We start from the raw sequence: 23,177 nt of genomic DNA, 5'->3' as shown, positions 1-23,177 counted from the left end.
TCAACTGCTCTGTTTCTGTACGTTATTATGTTGGCACAAAGAGCTGTGGGTATGTGTAGGAAGAATTAGAGATGGCCTTAGAATCAAGGAATCTGGATCCAGGAGCTGTGAGGGGCTGGTAGAGCCACTTCATCAGAAGAACTAAAAATTATAATAAAGTACTGCTACAATAAATATAGCTTTCCCTACCTGTTCACATAGCAGTATAACAACAAAAAGTAAAGTGAAGGATGCCCAAATGACTGTCTGATGTCAGATGCACAGACATAATTATATATAATAGTCCCTTTGATATACTTCTTATTAAATTTATATGCTGCCCTTCATCTGAAGATCACAAGGCAGTACGCTTAACAAAATAATTGCTCTGTTGACAGTATTGGATAAATAGTAGCTTTTAAGATGCTATAGTCTAGATCCTCCAACGAGGAGCAGCATTGACAGTCTCTCTGGAGGCTGCAGGTATTAGTTGCAATGGTTCTAACACGCCCTCTGATGCCTGCATCCTGATTTCTAAATGCCCCTCCTTTTTCCAGTTATATATTCCCACTCCACATTGTCAAATGTGTAACAGTACAGTGCAACAACAGTTTACTCTATAACATGAATATGGCAGCAATTGTTATGGAAAAGGTTATTTATGCCTGTTAGAAAAGCAATAAAGAACACTCTTAAAACCAGCCTTTACATCTTTGGAGTTTTTAGAAACTATTTATTAATTAAATAGAAAATATGATAAAAATATACCAAAGGCATTTGCGACAAGTCACAAAATAGTAATGCTGGAACTCTGGCTTTTCAGAGTGCACAAGGAATCTAGAGAAGGCCAGAGGAAGGTAGGCAAAGAACGTCTAGTGTTCCATTTACCAACAGTTCATCCCATGTTTGCAGCAGTATAAAATGCTATATCTTTGGTTTTCCTGCAAATCTTTCACAAAAGTAATTTTGGAAAGCAATGTCTGTTCCAAGATCACACCTGCTCAGTATATGAGTCCTGACTTTGACCCCTTTGAGATTATTTCCACCGTCTCAGCAATGAGACAACAGCTGAGCACAGAATGGAAAACCTAGCTTGCACATCCCAAACCAACATTGTGGAATCCTGACCCCAAACCAATGGTAAGAGGAATGGTGGTAGCCAGATCAAAGATGTAGCTTCTTGGATCCAGCCTACACAACCACAGCCCATTTCGACTTTTACTAACTTCCCAAGAGGTAGCTGTGTTAATCTGTAGCAGCAAAGAGGCTTTTGGCACTTTTTAAAGTCGAACATATTCTGTAATAAATCTGCTTGTATTTATTTAATTAAAATATATGTAACCCACTCTAGTCAAGGATTTCAGAGTGGGTACAACAATTAAAACCGCAAATCCAACTGCACAGGAGAAAGTGGATAAACAATAAAACATGGGTGACAGTTATTACAAATTAAACCTGAGTAAATAAACAGGTTTTAGTCCGGCACCCAAATTAAAATCTGTCTAGTGGCAACTTTGTTTTAGAGGGGAAGACATTTTGCAAGTAGGGAAATAGGTGTGGCAAAAGTTCTTTTTATGAATGTTGTGATAAATCCATTAAATCTTTAAGGTGCTACAAGTCTCTTTGCTGTCTTTCTTTGGAATTATATAAAAAATGTTGATTAAGCTTTTGTCTTTGTATGCACTCCTCAAAAGGTGCAGCTGTGCAGGATACTGAGGTAGAAACATGACAGCAGCAAACCAAGCTAAGGCTCCCTGGGTGCCGAAACACACTTCCTATGGGCAGACAAGGATCTGCCCTTAAGCCTCCTACTGGACAGACTCTACCCTTCTAATACACAAACCATTCTGCCTGCAAAAATCTGCTCCAGTATTGAGATATTTCCCATCATCTGCTCATGTTTCATTGTGTCAAGGCAGAGTCATACTTTGAGAAGCCTCAGCCTATTCCAGTGTATTACGGTACTTTTCTTGACCTCTTCAACTGCAGGAGTCAATATCATACAGATTACGTCTAGATCACATGTCTTTCTCCCTCCCATATGTTCTCTTGTCATTTCAATTGGGTTTCTACCCTTTATAAATCTGTAAGACGTTTAATATATGAGATTTCATCTTTGTGCTTCCATGTTTGTTTGCTGGTAGATGGCACTGTAATACTATATGTTCTGTCCTTTCAGCTTGCTGAGAAAATAATGTGGAAATTCCATACCTGAAATCAAGTCCATGGCCTACAAATCCTCAGGTCTTTCCCCCCATTCAGATATTTTCTTAAGATGTTGAAAATGCCTGAATTCAATGTGTTACAAAAACGAATGCATTTTACAGGGGGAAAGAACAGAACAGTGTCTTTTCAGGACACTCACTGTCACACAAACGTCTCCTATCCTCAGCTTTGAGACCTATAGTTGTGGACATGGTGTATCATACCTGCTGAACCATTTCCAGGATCTAGCCTTATTAATGATGGAAAAATTCAATGTTATTCAGGAACGTCTTCTGGTGGAACTACTTCCATAAGCATCTGAAGGTGCATAGTGATGGGCTCTGAAACGCAGAAGTTGTTGAGGTCAGAAGCCTTTAGAAATGGCAATCGCACTGTTAGTACCATTTCTTTTCCTAGATCACTTCCCCTTTTGCACTTAACCACTTAGAAGCCTCCGTGTTGATTCCACAAGCCAGATTATGGGCTTTACTTTTCCTATAGCCAAACTAACATGGGTCCTGAGAATATTCCAAAAATTACAGTTTCAAAACCAGTGCTTTATTGTGATGCCTTCCATTTCTTAAGTGTACCAGGTGGTGTGTGCAATGCTGAGCACATCACATCAACTGAAAACCAATCTAAGCATCTTGTTATTTATGGAAACATCAAGAGTCTATTCAAAATCAGTATACACGGTCTTATGCTATTGGTGCTATCAGGGTAGAGTAGCATTCTGTTCTACTGGAACTCTGGTTCAATTGATTTATATTTTCATGTTTATTTTTAACTCTGCAAACTATGGGCTGATTTTGGATAACTGCTTTAACATGATGAAATTATAAGTGGTCATTTGTTGGCATGACAACTGGCAAAGTGAGGGCATCTCAGACCATATTTCAAATGGTTTCCAGGACATAATGAGCTGTAATCTTTGCTAAGTGTCAGAGTCCACTCAAAATACCAGTTGCCACAATCAAAACGATCTATTTCCTGTGTATGTCAAACTACCATCAAGTTTCAATCTTTAAAGAAAAGATGGCTAGTGGTTAGGAAGAAGCAGGCACAGGAATGTCTAAAATTCTTTAAAATATAGGGAGGCATAAAAATTGTCTACCCTGAAGGAAGGGGGGGAATTCCAATTGGAATGTTTTTGTAACTGGAAACACTAGCACCCATGTGCCTGCAAAGGGCAAGTGGCCAGTGCACTAAAGCCTGCATTCTGTATGTAATCTCTAGCACATAATTTCCTCTTTATTGTATCTCATGCACGCCACCTGTTCCTCTTTAAGAAGCTCTTTCCCTTTGAATCAGAGTTAAAGAGCCACACCCAGATTATTTCATCACAAACACCTCTTCCCCTGGGATGGAAACCAACCATATACTCACTTGAGATTTTTTGAGCCCAGCTGAATTTGAAGTGGATGAAAAGTACATAAAAGACAAGTCCACTGATAATAAACAGAACGCAATACAGATATGGCAGCTCGGGTGCAGTGATGATGGGTGCCAGGACCAGCACAATGGAAACAAACAGCACAAGGATGGGGATGATAAGAGGGACCTGCAAGACAGAGTGGAGGGGTGGGAATGTAATTGTGTGTGTTGCGGAATCCCAGATTGGAACGACCTAGCAAGGCCAAGTAATATTCTGGCTCAAGAGTCTAATGCACTCCATTTTAACAACTTGGCTGTTGCATCAGGAACAGCATACAAATGTTATTTGCCAGGCCAATAGAGGATCTGGTGGTTTTGGCAAGTCTTGCCACAATCCAGGCATTCCACATCTTAATTGGCTTCTGCATGATACCCAAGTCATCCTTGGCTGTTTGAGGCTGGAAGCGAGATTTTTTTAAATGCTGATTATCATGGGCGCACACAGGGCCTATTTAAAGGACAGCTATATTTCAGTTTTCATACAGTTTGGGGAAGTGTGAACTGGGCATTATTTATTTATTGGATGTATTCGGCGCTTGCTACAAAAATGTCTCAAAGTGAGTTAGAGTTATGAAAACATACATGATACAAAATTTAAAACACACCCAAAAGATAATTGACAAAAAGTACCCATCTTGGAATCACATAAAAATGACAAATCCTATCCCATCCTACTAAACAGTTAACACAAGGATTGGATATCACCACATCCTGACACTCCAGTTAAGAGCCAAATGCCTGGGGAAAGGAACATCTTTGCCAAAGTGCCTAAAAGTTGATAATGATGATGCCAGGTGCATGTCTCTCTAAAAAGAGCATTCCACAGTTGGGGAACCACCGCTGAAAAGGCCTGTTCTCATGTTGCTGTTTATTGAAGGGGGCACACAAAAAGGCCCTCAGATGATTAGGTATTAAGTATTGAAGTATTGATGTCATGGGCAGTGTAAGACTTTATATGTCAAGAGCAGCACTTTGAATTGGGCCAGGGAGCTAACACATCCTATGCACTTGAACCAGGATCAGACCGCCTACTCCCAGTCAATTCTGGCCCCTGAATTCTGCACTACCGTATTTTTCGCCCCATAAGACGCACTTTTTCCCCTCCAAAAATGAAGGGGAAATGTTTGTGCGTCCTATGGGGCGAATGCAGGCTTTCGCTGAAGCCTGGAGAGCGAGAGGCATCGGTGCGCACTGACCCCTCTCGCTCTCCAGGCTTCAGGAAGCTATCCGCAACCGTTGCAAGCCCGGCGGGAGTTCCTGCAGGCTCACAAGGCTTGCGGGCAGCAGCCTGCAGCCCCGGCGAGTGTCCGCAAGCCTTGCGTGCCCGGCGGGAGGTCCCGCCAGGCATGCGAGGCTTGGGGCGGCAGCCTGCCGCCTGAAGCACGCGGAGCACTCCGGAGGGCTCCCCGTGCTTCGGGTAGGTGTGCACAATGCTTGGGGCGGCAACCGCGGCTAGGGGGGGGGAATAAATTTTTTTTATTCATTTCCCTCCCCCCCCCCAAAAATGAGGTGCGTCCTATGGGCCGGTGCGCCCTATAGGATGAAAAATACAGTAAGAGCAGTTTCTAAATGCTCTTCAAAACGACACTACATAGTGCATTGCAATAATCTAACCTAGAGGCAGCTCACATGTTAACCTAATTTCTCCCCCAACTCCAGCAGTAACAAAAGGTGCAACACAAGAGGAACTGCCAAACCATCCTGAACACTGATGAGAATACCTTCTGGTGGGCTACTTACACGGATAGGCCTTTCAAGATCTTTTCTTGTAAAGCGCATGACAATGAGTCCCAGCACAGTTAGACCATAAAATATCCAAACTGCAAAGCTAAAGTAGTTGATGAGGGTGTTGATGTCTCCGGGAATTATATAAATAATAGCTACTGCACCCTAAAAGCAGAAGAAATGCATTAGGGAGAAGGCATTTTTTTAAAAACCTGCAGATTTCAGTGTTGGGTTTAGAGGCCTTTCAATAGAATGGTCAATACTAATTGTGGCTATGATAACTGTTAGAAAACTAATTCAGACATGCTTGCTTAGTCTCTCCAGTGACTTTAAATTTGCAGCCCTACTACATGGTTGCTTTATTATAATACAAGGCCTCCATTTGCATACAGACCCTTTTGTATACAGATAGGAAAGCTGTGTGCAATCACAGAGCTTTCAAAAGAGTTTTAATTACAGCACCAGATTGCTGAGATGTGTTTGTTTTTATTTAAAGATTTAAGATCTTATATCAAAAGCTGGAGATGAAGTGGAGGGGGTGTTATAGAGGTGTATGCAATTGCATTTTCCTCCCTCGCAGTATTACAACCCAGGGCCAGCCAATGAAGCTGAATGTCGAGAGACGCAGACAAAAGGAAGGGCTTGTTTACACAGCACATAATTAAAGTGTGGAATTTGACCTCACGGGAGTTGTGATTCCTGCCAACTTGGACAGGTTGGATATTAGACAAATTAATGGAGGATAAAAGATTCATTGACTACTAGTCGTGACGGCTATGCCCTGCTTCCAGAGGACAATGCTGGACTAGACAGGCCTTTGGTCTGATCCAGCAGGGGGTCTTACGATGCTCTTCTGACACTTCAGAAATCATACTTACATAAAAGATAATAGCAGGTGCTGGAGTTAAGCGCTTGATGCTGATGTAAGAGAGCACCTTTAACATGTGTCCTTCACGACCAGCTACGTAAGCAAGCCTGAGAAGGTAAATTATTCTCATTAGAGAAGCCATTGTGACGAGCTGACCGAGAGCAAAGGATGACAAGACTTATGCGCTTTTCATATTTTTGGTGATGCATTCAGAGAGCATTGCAGAATCTGTGTTTACCATGTCATGCAGTAATATGGGCTATGGAGAGTGTATGAGGAACTAGTTGCAACGGCTGTGGTTTGAGAAAAAACAAGATTCTGATTAAGTCCAATGTTAAAAGCATAAAAATCTGGGAAATGGAATGAGATCAGCACAACTGCCACATGCGCTGTGAATAACAGGGTATGGGATTTACACCATCTGACATATACAGTACATCACTACTGTGCTTCCAATAAATGTGAGTAAATGTGCAGGTGTGATGTTAAATTTAAGCTGCTTTCCCCTCCCTCTATACCACCTTTCCTTGCACCACCTGCCAGCAACTGAGCAAAACTTAGTAGCTTGGAAATGTCAATGTGCCCTGTCTCCCGAGTGCCCCCAGGTTACTTTTAATGAGAGGATGGTGCAGACATGGGACCCATTCAGAATGACTGTGAAGTACTCCTTCACACAATGTATCACTAACATATCAAATTATTTATTCACATAATGCTAGGGCAGCTTCCACCATGAATTACTTGAAAATGATGGGAATAATTCAGGGGAAAACGAAAAATTCAGAGGCTCTGTACTTCTAATTAGCAGATGATTGGGGCAGCTGTCTGCAATATGACCTGCTTTTAAGTGTCACCTGGGCATTTGCCTGTTGGCAACTGTGATGCTCTTAACTCCAGGTACATATAAGTGCAATCTGGATTCAGGGCTGGGGGCACATCAATCAAATTTAACCTAGGGCACACTAGAATTCCACATCAGAAAGTTTTGTTTTACCTGCCAGCAGTAAAGCAAGTCCCATTGGCTGCCCCGATGGTAGAAAAAGCCACAAAGAGAGGGACTATCCAGGAAGCAGGATAAAGAACCCTGTCTCCAAATGTCTGTGATGGAAGGAATTGAAATAATGCACATCTTTAAAACCTAGAGGTCAACCAACTGGACACGTGACGATACAGCAGTAATTAAAGATACTTAATAAAAAGCTTGCACAACTTTTTAGAGAAGCAAATTTTCCCTTGTGTAACTTAAACCACTTCCACTCTTGTTTTGCCATTTGTGAATTGTACAGAAGTGAAAAGCAACACATTTTCCCACTTGGACTCACCACAGCAACAGCTGGAGACTGCAGAAGTTCTGTTGACGTCATAACCGTGAAATAGGATATATTGATCAGAACATAACAAACTGTGACCAGAGGGATTCCAATAACAATAGAGAGTGGTAGATTTCTAGATAATATAAAGAGATATGCTATCAGTTACACACCCAAGCTTTTACACAATTAAAGATTAGTTGATTTACCATATAGGTTTCTGTATAAATTTGCATCTGAACAATTCTAAAGGGGGGAATTGTCAAATTTTAAATAATGAGCATTGTCTCTTATTTGAGTGACAATAACACATCTTCTAAGACGACATCTGCCACCCTATGGTCCTGATTAACACCCCCACCCCACCCAACTTCCAGCAATGATATTTGCATTGAGAACTTAAGAACACAAGATGAGTGGACGCACAAGCAGAGCCAGAGGAGGAGCTTCCTTCCTAATGCAAATAGCAGCTTGGGTGGGAGGGTCTGCAGGACAAACAGTGGGGGAGGGTTGGGGGGAAGCACCAGCCCCCGCCCTGCCCCCATGGATGCTATTCATTAACATTATAAAATACATGTATATTAATTACATTTGAACATTACATCTAGTTTGGCTTTAAACAGCTGTGTATTAAGACTTTTAATTTCACTCTGTTGTCGTTGGATGCAGGGCCGGCTCTACCACTAAGCAGAGTGAGGCAACTGCCTTGGGTGGCAGATGCTGGTGGCCAGAGGCAGTTCCTCCTGGGTTCCCGGGCATTTCCCCCCTGGTGGAGGATAGAGCTGGGTGTGCCACACAGCCTCTCCCATCTTGGGTGGTTCTGAAGGTCACTGTCAGACTAAAACAGCCAATCTAGTCAGCTTCCACAGGTGGCAACCATCTTGTCCTTTGCCTCAGGAAACAAAATGACTTGGAACAGATATACCGTACTTTTCTGTGTATAAGACTAGAGTTTTTTCACTTTAAAATAAGGTTACAAATCTAGGGGCATCTTACACACGGATAGTGCATATGCCCATTTTCTAAATTTGGGGTCCCCAAAAGCAGGGGGCATCTTATACATGGGGGCATCTTATACACGGAAAAATACAGTATTTTCTCCTGACTGTATAGATGCAGTTCACTAACATGGGCCTGGTTTCAGAAAACAGCTTATTGGATTTTGTTGTTGCTTTGTGAAACTTTTTGCACACTACCTTAGGAGGGCTGTACCCTGAATGGCAGGTTAGAAATCCTTGTTTCAATGGGACTGTGAGGGAGGAAGAAAAAGAAATGGTGTTCTGTCAGCTGATGCAGCATTTTTCTTACCTATAAGGATCTTTAAGTTCCTCTGTGATATAATTAAGTTGATTCCTGGAAGGGATGGGGGGAGGGGGGAGAAGTACCAAAATGTTACTTTGCATCCTGCACATTCTTGGGAGGAAACCCTTTTGAACCCAGTGGAATTTAATTTCCAAATAAAAGAGTTATGGGATGTAAGTATTGGTGGCAATACATATTTTTACTGAAATTATAATTCCCTTTCAACTACCAACAACAGCAACATGAGACATTTCACAGAGCCAAGTAGAAAATGTCCGATTTTGATTTGTGTTCTGCATTTGCACAGAAGCAACTGCCCAGTATGGCTTTCAACAGTAATAGCAAATACCAATAAACAAGCAGGAATATATGCACCTGTTCTGTGCAAAAATAATCCTTTGCACATTAAAACATACATTAGATCAGCCTTTGGTAGCCTGATGCCCTGCATATAGCTATCCTGGACAAAAGGAAAAGCTTCTCAATTAGGTTTATCAGTGACATGCTGTTTTCTATGTGCAGGGGTCTATTCTGAGGATTGAGTACGAAGGAGCTGCCATCTGCCATCTGAAATACTACAGCCCAGACACAGATGAGTCCTTCCTCCTTTTATAATACCTGGCATCCATTCACCTGCCATATGAGAAGCAACAATCAAGACCACACACACACACCCCGACCTTTGGAAACATCTGGAGAGACCTACTGGATTAGAGATTTTATTGTGCCTATGAAGTAGTGCTTCTAGCCTTAAGAGGCTGTAAACTCCTTTTTCAAACAACCTAAGACTAGCTGCTATTGTTGGTGCCTTCCAAAGCCATCTCAGCTATTGGCCATCACTGCATCATCTGGTAGCAAGTTCCACTTGGTCTGCTTAGCTCTCCCCCCAAAAAGTGGGTGGGCTCTGTCTCCTTTCATGCCTACCAGGAAGTCACAATATGTTTATATTTAGTATTCCCCACCCTACACTATTTCCAGGTATGATTCTTCAGCAAGACTTCAGGTGCCAATGCTTCCATGTTTGTTAAAGTGCAGTAAAGACAGATCAAAATAAGGCATGAACTGCTAATGACAGTCATAAAATTATATTACCATCCATCATAGGCCCAGAGTCCATTATAAAATGCAAGACTAATGGTACCCACAGAAAGTGGGGGACCATCAAACGAATTGTTGAAGTTCTTTGTATTTCCTGGGGGAGGGAAAGTGAAACAGGTCATTTCTTGCATCTGAGGAACTTGGTTCAGAGTCCGTGAAAACTCCCACCCACCCTGATAAATATGTTTGCCTAAGATGCCACTGGACTCTTTGTGGTTTTGATATCATATCCTCCAGATTCATATCCTCCAGATTCATTTGATATCATATCCTCCAGATTCATTCCTCAGAGGAAAATAAGAGGGAAATTGATCACCCACCACCCAACTGACCCTCCTTGAACCCTTTTCCATTTTTGTGGTCCACCACCACTTCACCAGGGGCACTTGCCCATAGATTATTTTATGCTAGATGTTCAAACATATTGAAACGGAATGTGACTTTTTAGAAACTTGAGACTTATCTTTAATGTATGTCATAAACAGCTTTTAATTTATTTAAAAGGAAGGAAATATTAAAAATATCAATAAACAGGTTCCCGCCCCCCCAAAAAGAAAGCAAAAACAAAGCAAAGCAGTTGTATCAAACCCAGTCAACTGCTGCAGATACAGATAGATAGATAGATAGATAGATAGATAGATAGATAGATAGATAGATACTGCAACTAAGACTTCAACATAACATACCTTGGGCTAGAAGAACAATCCCACTTACAATGATAATTATGACAATCACCATTTTAGCCGCAGCAAAAAAGTTCTGTACGTAGCTCGCCCACTTCACACTCAGGGCATTCACCAGAGTAATTGTAACTAAGAGAAAGGAAAGGGTGGAAGGTTCACGAGAAATGTCACCTCAACAAATAAGCTTCTGTACCCCTGGAATCTGCCTTCCCAGTTCATTTTCCTGCCACTCAGAGTGGCCAATAATGGGCTAGATGGACCAATAATCTGACCAGCCGCGTTTCACTCATCATCATGTGCACTCTTTACAGGTAAGGTAAAGGTAAAGGAACCCTGGACGGTTAAGTCCAGTCAAAGGCAACTATGGGGAGCAGCACTCATCTCACTTTCAGGCTGAGAGAGTCAGTGTTTGTCCAGAGACAACTTTTCCAGGTCATGTGGCCAGCATGACTAAACCGCTTCTGGCGCAACGGGACACCGTGATGGAAACCAGAGTGCACAGAAACGCCATTTACCTTCCCGCCACAGCGGCACCTATTTATCTTCTTGCCATGGCGTTGGCAGGAGCCATATATGTATTCCCAAGTTCCCAAAAGGGAGAGGGGAGTTTAACCTAGGCTTCACATGGGGTCAAGGCAGAGATGAAATTTGAACCAGGGACCTGTGATACCTAACAGCGTCTATTCGCTTCTGTTGCGCAGCAGCTGCCTCCAGCTTGTGCCAAATTAATCCACAAATTTGCACCGGTGTAAAAGGAAGCCTATTCTTTGCTGTTATCTCTGTATGCATTTGGTTTTAGGTCACTAACTCACCCTTCCAGCTACCTTTGTCTTCCTGATCAAAAGCCAAATACTCACCGAGGGCTGCTGTTGCCAGACACTTGATGACAACTGTGGGGGGGTCACAACCCGGATAAAATGGAGCCGCTGTATACTCAGCAAAGCTGAGGCAAATAATGGCAAAGGAACTGGGCTTGATGACGATAAGACTTGCCCAGGAAAACAAATACGCAGGGATTGGGCCAAAGGCTTCCATGAGGTACGGATATTCTCCTCCTGATTTTGTTATCATTGTGCCAAGTTCAGCAAAACACAGTGCCCCTGAAGAAAGAAGTGGGAGTTTTCAAAATAACCTTCTGCTACCGCCACCACTGCCACAATCACCCATCTCCATTTCAATATGGCTTCTGGAGGACTCCATATGCACCTGGTCCTTCTAGCCTGTTTCAAGTCACCAGGGATTTTGTTCCCATTAAGTGCATAATTTTGTTATGGTATATAGAACTAGTCAACATTTCTTTGAGCCAGTGAGTGCTTCTGTTGTGAGAAGATCATCTGGTCCCAACCAACTATAATTTTTAGTTGCTGGAGAAATGCTTTTCCCCCTCTCTCCCCCACAAGCATGATTGATTATTTTCATTTATAAACACTGCGCTTGTTCTCTCATTGTGTCTATTAGACACTGTCGATGACATCATCAGCGGGTGCCTTGGGACTCGGGGTATGGATAAAAGAAAAGCCAATGACAAAAAAAGTTATTTTTAGAGCCAGTTATCACATATTTATTACGTTTATATTTATCTCATTCATCCTTTCCATTTTCTTCAATACATGCAAAAACCCTGTGAGGTAAGTCAGGCTAAGGGATGGTGACCAGTCCAAGATTACACAGAGAGCTTCATGGATGACTATAGATTTGAACCCTGAACACCCCCAATTCTAGTCTAACCATGACAACATGCTAGGATATGGTTGCCATATACTAAACATAGATCACTTGGTTCTTCATCACATGGTTATTTGCAAGAGAGGCCAGATGAAAAAAAGGAGCTCCAAAATACAGTGATACCTTGGTTCTTGAACTTAATCCATACTGGGAATCCATTCGACTCCCGAAATTGTTCAAAAACCAAGGTGCGGCTTCCAGTTGGCTGCAGGAGCTTCCGGCACTCAAACAGAAGCTGCGTCGGACATTCAGCTTCCGAAAAACGTTCACAAACCGGAACACTTACTTCCGGGTTTGCGGCGTTCGGGACCTGATTTGTTCAACAACTAAGCTGTTCGAGAACCAAGGTATCACTGTAATGTAATGTGTTAGCTTTGGCTAGTATTTCCCCCAAACAAATTGTTCACCTATATCTATATGCTAATTTCAAATGCAAAACTAGCAAATGCAAATTCATCTTTAAAGGGCTAAACAAAATAACACATAACAAGGAGCTTGTAATAAACTGGGGGCAGCGGGGGAGAGAATAAATTGGAAAGAGCAGTAGTGATTTACCTAATGTAGCAAGCACTCCACAGGCTGCCCAGATGACTAAGCAGGGCCCAACTGCTCCAACATTAGCCAGAACAGACTTTGGAGAAACAAAGATTCCTGAACCAATCACTGTCCCAACAATGACACAGATTCCACTGAGCAGGCCCACCTGGGAAAAGAAATTGAGGTTAGGTGAATTCAACCGGAGTGGTTCTTTCAATCTTCTGTAGGCAGTATCATGAGGGTGGAGATGGATGGGGGACAGGAACTTTGAAGCAGATGTTAACCCAAGAATATGTTAGGAAGGGTCCACTCTTATTGCAGAAACACTGCTTTATTACAACAGCTACTGCCATTTATCTTAAAGGTAGGTAAAGGGACCCCTAACAGTTAAGTCCAGTCGTGAACGACTCTGGGGTTGCAGCGCTCATCTCACTTTACAGGCTGAGGGAGCTGGCGTTTGTCTGCAGACAGTTTTTCTAGGTCATGTGGCCAGTACGACTAAGGCACTTCAGGTGCAATGGAACACCAAAACCAGAGCAGCACACAGAAACACTGTTTACCTTCCCGCCATAGCGGTACCTATTAATTTACTTGCACTTTTTGGTGTGCTTTCAAACTCCTAGGTTGGCAGGAGCTGGGACCGAGCAATGGAAGCTCACCCTGTCGCGGTGATTCGAACTGCCAACCTTTTGATCGGCAAGCCCAAGGCTCAGTGGTTTAGACTACAGCACCACCCACGTCCCTCCATGTATGTTAGGGGGACCTTATTTTCCCAACAAACACATCTGTAGGCTCTACAGTTTATTATTATTATTTATTAATTGTACTTCTTAGTCACTTTTTAAATTAAAAGTGAAGTCAAAGCGACTTGGAATGTAACACAAAAATTAAAATCAACATAAAACTAAAATGAAATAAAGACTTAAAACTTTCAGAAGCCTGAGGTCAGAGTTAAGGTCTCTTCTGGGAATGATCTTGGTAAGCTGCTCTAGGAGCCTTTTTCAGCTTGGAAGTGGGGTGAAAATGTTTTAAAAGAATTAAAAATATATAAAATGTTACTTGTTGCCTTGGCAAGGGTGACAAGAATGTGGAGGAATAAGCGCTCAGTATTGACCATGACCATTTCTTCATATTCGGTGCCAAAGAAATACAGGGTCTGCTGTGCTGAGACTTTCAGCGCCATTAACAGGTGAGGTGACACCAGGAACAACTTGTGGTACAATGCAAACATTAACCTGACATTCTGGGAAAAGAGGCTTTCCTTTTGTACTTCACTGAGCTCTGTGATTATCTCCACATTTAGCAAACAACACTCTACTAATTAACTCAGGTGTTAACATCACAGAGCATTTTACTTCCCCACTTGGGGCATTAAAGTTGGACCTAACTAGACTATTCCCTGTTTTGACAACAGGACATGTACCAAGTGCAACTGTGCCTCCTCTTGAGAGCGAGGATGTGTTTATGGATGGAATTCCAAGTGTGGATGGGCAAATCTGTCAAATTTAGTGTCTCCCCCAGTTTCACATTTTCCCAGTATTAAATTCAGTTCTCCTTTACTGCAGCAGCAAAAACGTATGAGGCAGCCGTTGCAAGTTACCAGTCTTTGCCGCCACAGCAAGCGCCGTCATTCTCCAGCGATTTGACTTCAACCCCAGAAGCACACTGGCATTGTCTATTGAGACAGACGGATGCCAACCATGCACGCTTCCCCCCAGTTTACACAATTTTGCAAACATTTGGTATGAGAACTGAAATGCAAAATTCAGAGAAGTGTGAATTTTGAAGGATGTCCTGGTTTGGGAACTGCAAATTACCGGTAGGTAGGTCTGCATTCAAATGAAAGCTGGCCAAATTTCTACCTCATCCCTAATTCTAAGCCTAATTATCCTCAGGGCAAAACAGTTAATTCCCATGTTTTGCACTGTGCATATTTTGCCGCAAATAAAATCCAACAAGGAGTTAAGCATACTTAAAACACATTACTTTCATAAACGCTGACTGTATTGTAGTGTCTCAAGGTGAATACCATAAGCAAGGAATGGGGAATCAGATGTTCCTGGACTTCATTTCCCATCAGGCCCAACCAGCATAGCTGGAAACTGGGGGCCAATAACCTCCAAAGGGACACAAGCTCCCCATTCCTGCCATAAACTATGCAAACACATAAGCATCCAGGGGAAGGTATTAGGCATAGGAGAGACACAATTTGGTTGAGGCCACCTGGTGCTGTTCACTACCTCTTTGCATATGTGCAGCTCCTCTTAAGACTATTAATTTCAGAATCTAAAATTCCCAAACTATGCTATTGTGAGAGCACCATTTTAGGGAGGGACTGATTAAGGCAACTTTACTTGCGCATACACTAAACATTAAAAGCATCCCTGCCCTCCCAGAATCCTGGGAATGGTGCTTTAGCCCCTTACAGAGCTGCAATCCCCAGCATCCTAAACTATCTATGGTTCCCAGACTTCTGTGGAGGAAAATGTATTTTATATGTATGGTGTCTACACAGCCTCTGTCTGTGCAAAAGGGCCTAACAATTGCCACCTCAGACCTTCATTAAGTTTTAGGCAAGATCTCTCGATGCATCAGAACTTTTTTGCAGTGCTAGTGGGTCATAGTTAATCAGAGCAGTGATTTTTGCGTTGCTGCTGTGAGGGCCTCTTTTTTGTAGTTTTAGTGGCTTTTAATTTCTATTGCTTTAACTATATCTTTGAAAACCACTCTGGGATTGTATATGACGAAGCATGGTTTAAGAATCGCAGTAAGTAAGGAAGTAAACAATAAAATGATTTTTACAACAGAATGGAAAATATATTTGAGATCTGGGAGGCTAAGAGCTTCTAGGACCGTTTCCAATGTAATATATTATGAGTCTTGCCTCTTTCTGTAGATTCATAGATTTGCTTTTCTTGATGGGTGTTTCATCAGGTTCTTGATTTGAACTTCGTTTTCTGATGCCTTCTTCATCCATTTTGCTTACTTGATGCTGATGTGTCTATTATATTAGTGAATCCTGCAAACAGCACAAAGTTAACTATGATTATATTATTTAAAAGTCTGTTTATCTTTTGTCTTCAAAAAAGCAACGGGGGACCCATAGCACTCTTACCTCACTCCGAGTTGGCTTTGTAATGTTATAGCATAATCCAATCTAAGTGTGGGACACTGTGAGATCACCTCACTGGTCCTATGATCCCTGATTATCTAGATCACATAGCCAGCAAGAAGAACCCTGTTTTTAATGCCTGCCAAGAGGGTGAAGCAGTGTACCTTTTGCTTCCACACTTACCTGTTATGGCTGATCCATTTAACTAATCTTGAATTTTGGTAGTATTCAACTTAAGTGGTACAAATGCCAATGCCTTGCAGCACTCAATTTTTTGAAACGACTGTTTGCCATTTTCATGACGATTAGGAGAAACGTAGGAGTAATATAAAGGTGGCTTATCTGCCTTGATGGGAGCTCAGAGGTTGGAAATGAATTTGCTGTACAAAACATGATTTGATGTTATGGATAACTTATTATCAGATGGCTTGCTGGCCACCAGTGATTAGATGACTTTGTTATCAGTTTGCTCATTTTATATGGCAAACTTTATACCTGGTTTGATGGTTTAACATGCCTATTTGGTGTTCTGCAAGTCTATAATGTGTTTCCTTGTTTTGCACTTGCAAAGAGAGAAATGGACATAATAAGCCCATTATGTGTTCTGAGGTCTTCCTCTCTTTGAATATATCTCACTGTATGACAAAATAGGGCAGATGGAACCGGTTTGGAGCAAAGGACCAGTGGGAGGAACAAGAGGAGACATGGGAGGGTGTGTGCATGTCTGTGTGTAAGATTTTTTGGCTTCTGGTGAAGATGGGGGTGTGGAGAGGAGGAATTGGGTACGGGATGTGGTGGGAAAGTGTCTGAATTTAACAAGAGCATCTGAGGAGGAGCAAGAGGAAAGAAAGATGTTAATCCATGGCCTCGTAAAGCAGAAGGAGTATTGTCTCTTTTCTTTTCCTGTTATTCTTTCCCTATAAGGTTATGTACTTCGTGTTTTATGCTGTAAACCGCCCTGTGATCTCTTGATGAAGGGCAGCAAATGAATGAACGAATGACTTGTTTAGCTTGGAGAAGAGAAGACCGAGGTTAAACTAGCAAGCCAGAGATTAAACTAACCCCTTTCCAGTCCCAGGAGGAGCGTCCGCACGAAACACCTACACACTGCAGCCGACACACTAACACGTTGCGTGACACACAGTCTGGAAAGCTATGCGCTAGAATATAACACAGAGGAGGAGCACAACACATTAAACTGACAGGGGAGAGAGGGCAGGGTTGTGGTCTCCCAGAGGCAGTCACAATGCAGGATGTGAGCAGGTTTCTTTGCTGGGCAGCCAGTTCTCAAAACAATAAAGGTGCTGTTTTGCGGAAGCCAGAGGCGTTCCTTGCTTATTTTGGGGAACCGTCGTCACAAAGACGGAGAACGTGGCCTGTGGTCTGAGCTATCATGATTTGAGAAAAAATCCTTGGGAAGAAAGGTGGCCTCAGTGATGATGCCCCCGGCTCATGCCTTTTTACATTTTTTTTCTGAAGAAATAGAGGGGGGGCTGCCTTTGGATAAGGATAGGAAAAGCAGGGGAAATTGTTGCTGCACATACCTGGCTCTCTCCTCCAGTTGGTGTTGCTTCCTTCCCTGGAACTCAGCTAGACTCATGTTACTGAAGAATATATATACATATATATATATTGGGGGCAGGGGGGATGGCTGCCAACTCCAGCTGCGGCATTTGAAAGTGCAATCCACTCATGTCCACTCAGAAGCAACTCCTGTTGGATTCAGTGGGACTTACCCACAGATAAATTAAATTAGGATTGCAGGCAGTGTGCTGCACTGGTTAGAGCAGTGTGGTGCATTTAGGCCCACAGATGCATTTGCGAACTAGGGGAATTGCCACAGCCACTATGCACTGATGGCAAGCATGCAAGAGCGGATGTGGCCATCCCACACCTGGGACATCTTCACACTTTCCCTTCATGGCCAGTGCTTAGGCTGGAAGGAAGTCTTAGTTTTCTTTTAAGTCTAATTGGCGGCAGAAGGGTGATCTTCTTGGAGAGTCCAGCTGTGGTGGAAAGCAGGGCAGTTCCCTCCCTGCTTACAATGGTTTTAAGGAAGATAAGGAACATCACTCACCCACACCCACCCCAGAAAAACAACACACTATTAGGTTTTGGCGGGGGAAGTCTTATAATGGAGTCAACAGAAGGCTCTCCCACCCCAAGTCTAATTGCAGTGGGACTCCATTGGAGTAAAGAAGCCACACCCCTCATAGGCTGAGGAGACCAGGGTCCAAATCCACACCCAGCCATGAAGTTCCCAGGTTGACCTTGGGCAAGTTCCTAATTCACACACGAATCTGCCTCACAGGGGTTGTTGTGTGGGGACAGTGAGGGTCACGTATGTCATCTTAAGCTACCTGGAAGGAAGGTGAGATGTAAAAAACAAAGCAAACTGGAGAATTGTGGTTTAATCTTATAGACTATAAACCAGGATAAGAACCAGGTTTACTTGACCAAGACTGCTGCGCCTGAATTGTTTTGAACAGTAAATGAAGAAAGAACAACAGAACACTTGGATGAATGGATACACCGAGTAATACAATGACAGTTCTAGCAAGTCTATTCCAAATACAGCAAATATTTATGCAAGTCTGTCTGTTAATATATATAAGCTTCTATGGTCAATTGATTTCAACAGGAGACTTTGCCACACTATTTCAGAAATTATTAAGGCAACCCTGAGGACGGTATTATGATCCCCATATTGCAAATATGGGAGGCCTGGGGGCTGAGATAAGACCACATCTAGTATGTTCATAGGACTGAGATTTGAAAGAGGCACCTCCAGATTCACAGTAAGTCACTATGCATGGATTTTTATGCACACTTTGCTATACACATTACAAGGCTAGAGAACCACATTTCAAAATTCCAAGAAGAGCAGATGTATTGAATTTCAGTTTGCTTATTGTTCCAGAAAGCTCAGACTAGGCAGGTTCATCTTTAAACGCAGACCGAATCTATTTCCTCCCCCATCCTCCTTCCCAATGAAGTGTGCATAGGATTTTAGGCTTAGATTTCGGATGCTCTGAACTGCACAGACAAATTTCACTGGCAAAGTTCCACACCAGTTGTTAACTGTTTCTCACTTAGGGGACATTTCACATGGAAGGAAAGCATGTCAAGATCAAGAACAGCCCATAAATTTGCTGGAGTCAGGGGCAACCCTCATAATTATCCCTGTGAATCTTTTCACATTTTCAGCCTGGAAGCGAGAGTGGCACTCACCTTGTTTCGTGGAGCTCTTGAGTCATCGAAACACCTTCCCTTCACTTATCTCCTCCTTCAGCAGACAATGCCCACGACTGGAAAGCAGAATGCTGGGAAACAGCAGTCGCTTAAGTACAGAGGTTATAAACAAAGGTAATGATTAAACTAGAATGCTTCCAAGAAACATTAAGAGCCCAATTAATTTATTGGCCAAAAAAAAAAGGTAGAGTTTTTGGTTCCATTTTGATGTTTCTCTCCCCCCCCACACAAACCCTGCATCTTGCCGTTTGCACAAGCACTGAAGTATTTGACAGTGCGGCACTCATGGAGCAAGGCGCCAGCAAATTGCAGGTTGCCATAATTTTAAAAGACATCAAGGTCTTCATGCATGATTAAAAAACAAAATCAAAACCCACTGAACTTGGGGAAGGGATCATTTGGCATTTCCCAAGACTACGGCTGCAGCTCAGGGCAGACAGGGGCTTCTCAGAGACTATGAGGCAGTATTGGAGAGCGGTCATTATCCGCATGGTACGCATTTGGCCAGGGCAGCCCCAAGACATTATGCTGCCCAGAGGGAAGGACAACATGGCACATAGAGGAACTGGATAGACTGGCAGCTGGGTTTTATTTCAGCCCTGGCCATGGGATAGCCCCCTCCTCCACCACCACCCCTTCAGGGCAGCAGGCTGGCTTAAGGGCCACAAGGCAGGATGTCCAGAAAACAGAGCTCTGTTTAACCTTGAGGCTGCCCTCTGTCTCCCAACATTGGCTCCCATCAGGTGGCTGCCACATTCTATCTACTGGTAGGGCCAGTCCTGCATTTCATAGCTATTTGGCCCTATTTACCACCCCCCCACACCCCCACACACTTTCCTTAACAAACAATCAGTCCCCAAAAGCCTATCAGAATAAAACCATCCTCACCTGCCAGCAAAAGAGAAAGGAGCTTCTCGTGGAAGGAACTGTGGCTGGGTACAGAGAACCAGTTTGGGCAGAATGAATCTGCTTTGGTGCGATTGTCTTGGGTATGTGTTAGGTTGGCCCATGGGAACATTTATTATCCCCCCACCCCCATGAGATCAGGATATAATTTGAGATGAAATATATACAGTGGTACCTCGGGTTACATACGCTTCAGGTTACCCACTCCGCTAACCCAGAAATAGTACCTCAGGTTAAGAACTTTGCTTCAGGATGAGAACAGAAATTGTGCTCTGGTGGTGCAGCAGCAGCAGGAGGCCCCATTAGCTAAAGTGGTGCTTCAGGTTAAGAACAGTTTCAGGTTAAGTACGGACCTCCAGAATGAATCAAGTACTTAACCCGAGGTGCCACTGTATATAATCAAAGCGAAGTGCATGGAACAGATGCCAATATATCACAATACTTTGCTTGCATTGTTCTAGTTTGTTTGTTTGTTTTAAAAAAATATTATTTCTTCACTATTCTTAGGGTTCAAACACATCTGGCAATGTTAGTCCTATGGCATGGATTATATGAACCAGGAATGGCATGGTTAATGTTTGGTCTCCTTGGTATTTACAGCACAAGCATGCTCCTCTTTAGGCATCCCTCTTTAGATCTGTCGCTGCGTTAGCAACATCTCAAAGCTGCTTCGCGAGACTCACAGGAGTCCATCTAGTCACAGCTAGACTGTAGGAGTCGTTTAAAAATATTGCTCCCTCCCTCAAGGACACTCCTATCTCAGTTTCATCTCTTCACTGCCTGTTTCCTGCCTTTAATCCCAGGTTACTGTTTGATGTACTGTAAAAGCCTCTTCCTTTTACTAGCTGTGCTCTGAAATAACTAGACCATACCCAGGGGTTTCAGAGGAACAACCCAGGGGTGAGAGAAAAATCCTAATGTGAGACTGCTTATTTTGTACTTCCTGAACCAATACATAAACTAAAACCCAGGTATTATTTTTTAAAACACACACACACACACACACACACACACACACACACTTATGTGGATTTTGCAATGCAGCCATCCAATCAGAAATCACGTGAAAAAGTATATTTAGGCAAAAATCACATATAAGAAGTGTCTATTACCCACATCATCATGGCTGTCTATGTTCTGGAGTTCTCCAGGTGTCTTGGCCATCTAGTTGGGGAGGTGGTGTGAATCACTGCACAAGTGCCAGGATAATCACCTCCCCCTTCAGCCCCTCCAGGGAGGCTTCATAAGGGGCAAGAGGCTATCTGCTCACCCTGTTCACCAGAGGGCAGTGCCATACGCATCATGGCGAGCCTGACAAGCAGAATTGTTTGAGCCTGCTGGCAAACAAAAACATCAAACTCTCATATTTGCAACTCGGGTGTCCAGGTTGGTTCTTATCCATGGGATACTGGTGAGCAGCCAGCTTTTTAACTAGGAAATCTCTGTGGCAGAATATAAAGCTATTGCAAACGTGCAAAAAGGAAAAGCTGTACAGGATTTCACAATACATAAAGGAACACTGCTCTGAGGCCTAAATTGAGTAGTAAAGACAATCTGTAACAAAGTTCTGTTGTATTGATGTATTTCTTTGAATTTTAGCTTCTGGTGTTATACTGATTTTTTTAAAGATGATTTTATTCTGTTTAATGTACACCATTTAGAGACGTTGCATATTCATATGTACATAAATCTTATTAATGATATATTAATCAATGCTGTAATGTGGAACATAGCTGAAAATTGCCTGGGAGCTCAACACAAGGTGCCTTTCAGCAGCGGCTTGATGTGCTGGGAGATCTTTGCTGGGGGGGGGGCGGCAGACACAGTTGATAACCTGCAGGCACCAGGTAAACATTATGCTTTAAAAAGTGTTTTCCCTTGCTCAATCCCTTCCTGCAGATAAACTTGGGAGAATCGCCCTCTTCCGAGCTTTGCTTTGCAGGAGACAAAGCTTCCCAAGTTGCATTCTGCACATATTTAGCATTCTTGTTGTTCCGAGAGTCCTTAATTCGCCTTAGGCTGCAGATAGTTTCAGAGGCAGCTGAAGATACCCAGGCTACCCAGATGTTGTTGTTGGTTTTTCTTTACCTTAAAGTGGTCAATGATGCTATGCAGGAACGGGGTTGGTTAATTGAAGCTCACAGATGTATGTTTGCAGTTTGACTTACTTAGCTGCACACCTGTGGTCTCTTGACTATTTGACTAACTAAATTTCTGCACTGGATGCAGGAAGGGATGTGATAAGATAATTTATTATTTGACAACTGTATTTAAGTTGATTAAATGTTTTAATGTTTTGTATGCTGCTGGTGAGAGACACGGGTGGGGCTGTGGGTTAAAACACAGAGCCTATGACTTGCTGATCAGAAGGTCGGCGGTTCGAATCCCGGCGACGGGGTGAGCTCCCGTTGCTCAGTCCCTGCTCCTGCCAACCTAGCAGTTCAAAAGCACGTCAAAGTGCAAGTAGATAAATAGGTACCGCTCCAGCGGGAAGGTAAATGGAGTTTCTATGCGCTGCTCTGGTTCACCAGAAACGGCTTAGTCATGCTGGCCACATGACCCAGAAGCTGTACGCCGGCTCCCTTGGCCAGTAAAGCGAGATGAGCGCTGCAACCCCAGAGTCGGTCACAACTGGACCTAATGGCCAGGGGTCCCTTTACCTTTACCTTATGCTGCTGGTGAGGAGTGATGGCTTGCAGTTTTTGACTGTTATGTTTTCAAAATTAAAACTAAGCAAAGATATTGCGGACAACCTTTTATTTCTACGCTCCAGTCGCTGTGCACACACTGTGTTGGCGAAAAAGTCCAGCAGTTGTTAGACTCCAGCTCCTATCACCCCTGATTATTGGCCATGCTAGCTGCAGCCGTTGGGAGTTGAGTCCAACAGTATGTGGAGGGCTGTCAAAAGGTGAAATGTAAAAGGAATATTAGAGTCCCTGTCTATAGCTCAAGGACAATCTTAATTCATTCATACGCACTTTGGACTCCCCCCAGGGCTAATCCTTGAGCATAATGAGAATGAAGTTCAACATTCTGAGATG

General features: G+C 43.0%; 2 protein-coding genes across 3 annotated transcripts in view; both read right to left on the bottom strand.

Moving 5' to 3' along the window:
* LOC309346848 (b(0,+)-type amino acid transporter 1-like) overlaps positions 1 to 19,310 on the bottom strand; it is a 55,691-nt gene extending 36,381 nt beyond the window's left edge. The window contains exons 1-13 of one of the 2 annotated variants that reach the window (XM_081871105.1): positions 19,210 to 19,310; positions 15,751 to 15,885; positions 12,885 to 13,032; positions 11,462 to 11,704; positions 10,608 to 10,733; positions 9,916 to 10,015; positions 8,830 to 8,874; positions 7,534 to 7,657; positions 7,206 to 7,309; positions 6,222 to 6,318; positions 5,359 to 5,508; positions 3,571 to 3,745; positions 977 to 2,525 (exon numbers count right to left, since the gene is read on the bottom strand). In XM_081871105.1, coding sequence (XP_081727231.1) covers positions 2,461 to 2,525; positions 3,571 to 3,745; positions 5,359 to 5,508; positions 6,222 to 6,318; positions 7,206 to 7,309; positions 7,534 to 7,657; positions 8,830 to 8,874; positions 9,916 to 10,015; positions 10,608 to 10,733; positions 11,462 to 11,704; positions 12,885 to 13,032; positions 15,751 to 15,843 — 1,470 coding nt within the window. In that variant the 5' untranslated portion in view covers positions 15,844 to 15,885; positions 19,210 to 19,310 and the 3' untranslated portion in view covers positions 977 to 2,460. The remainder of the gene's footprint in view (positions 1 to 976; positions 2,526 to 3,570; positions 3,746 to 5,358; positions 5,509 to 6,221; positions 6,319 to 7,205; positions 7,310 to 7,533; positions 7,658 to 8,829; positions 8,875 to 9,915; positions 10,016 to 10,607; positions 10,734 to 11,461; positions 11,705 to 12,884; positions 13,033 to 15,750; positions 15,886 to 19,209) is intronic. The other variant, XM_081871106.1, reaches the window with a different exon arrangement.
* The window catches only part of LOC309346846 (b(0,+)-type amino acid transporter 1-like), a 59,881-nt gene that overhangs the window by 36,381 nt on the left and 323 nt on the right, over positions 1 to 23,177 (bottom strand). The gene's annotated exons all lie outside the window — the stretch shown is intronic.

The sequence above is a fragment of the Podarcis erhardii genome, assembly GCF_964252035.2.
Source record: "Podarcis erhardii genome assembly, chromosome: 7".
Classification (NCBI taxonomy): domain Eukaryota; kingdom Metazoa; phylum Chordata; class Lepidosauria; order Squamata; family Lacertidae; genus Podarcis; species Podarcis erhardii.
The sequence above is the reverse complement of the archived record's forward strand: the minus strand, read 5'-3'. Positions and strand labels throughout refer to the sequence as shown.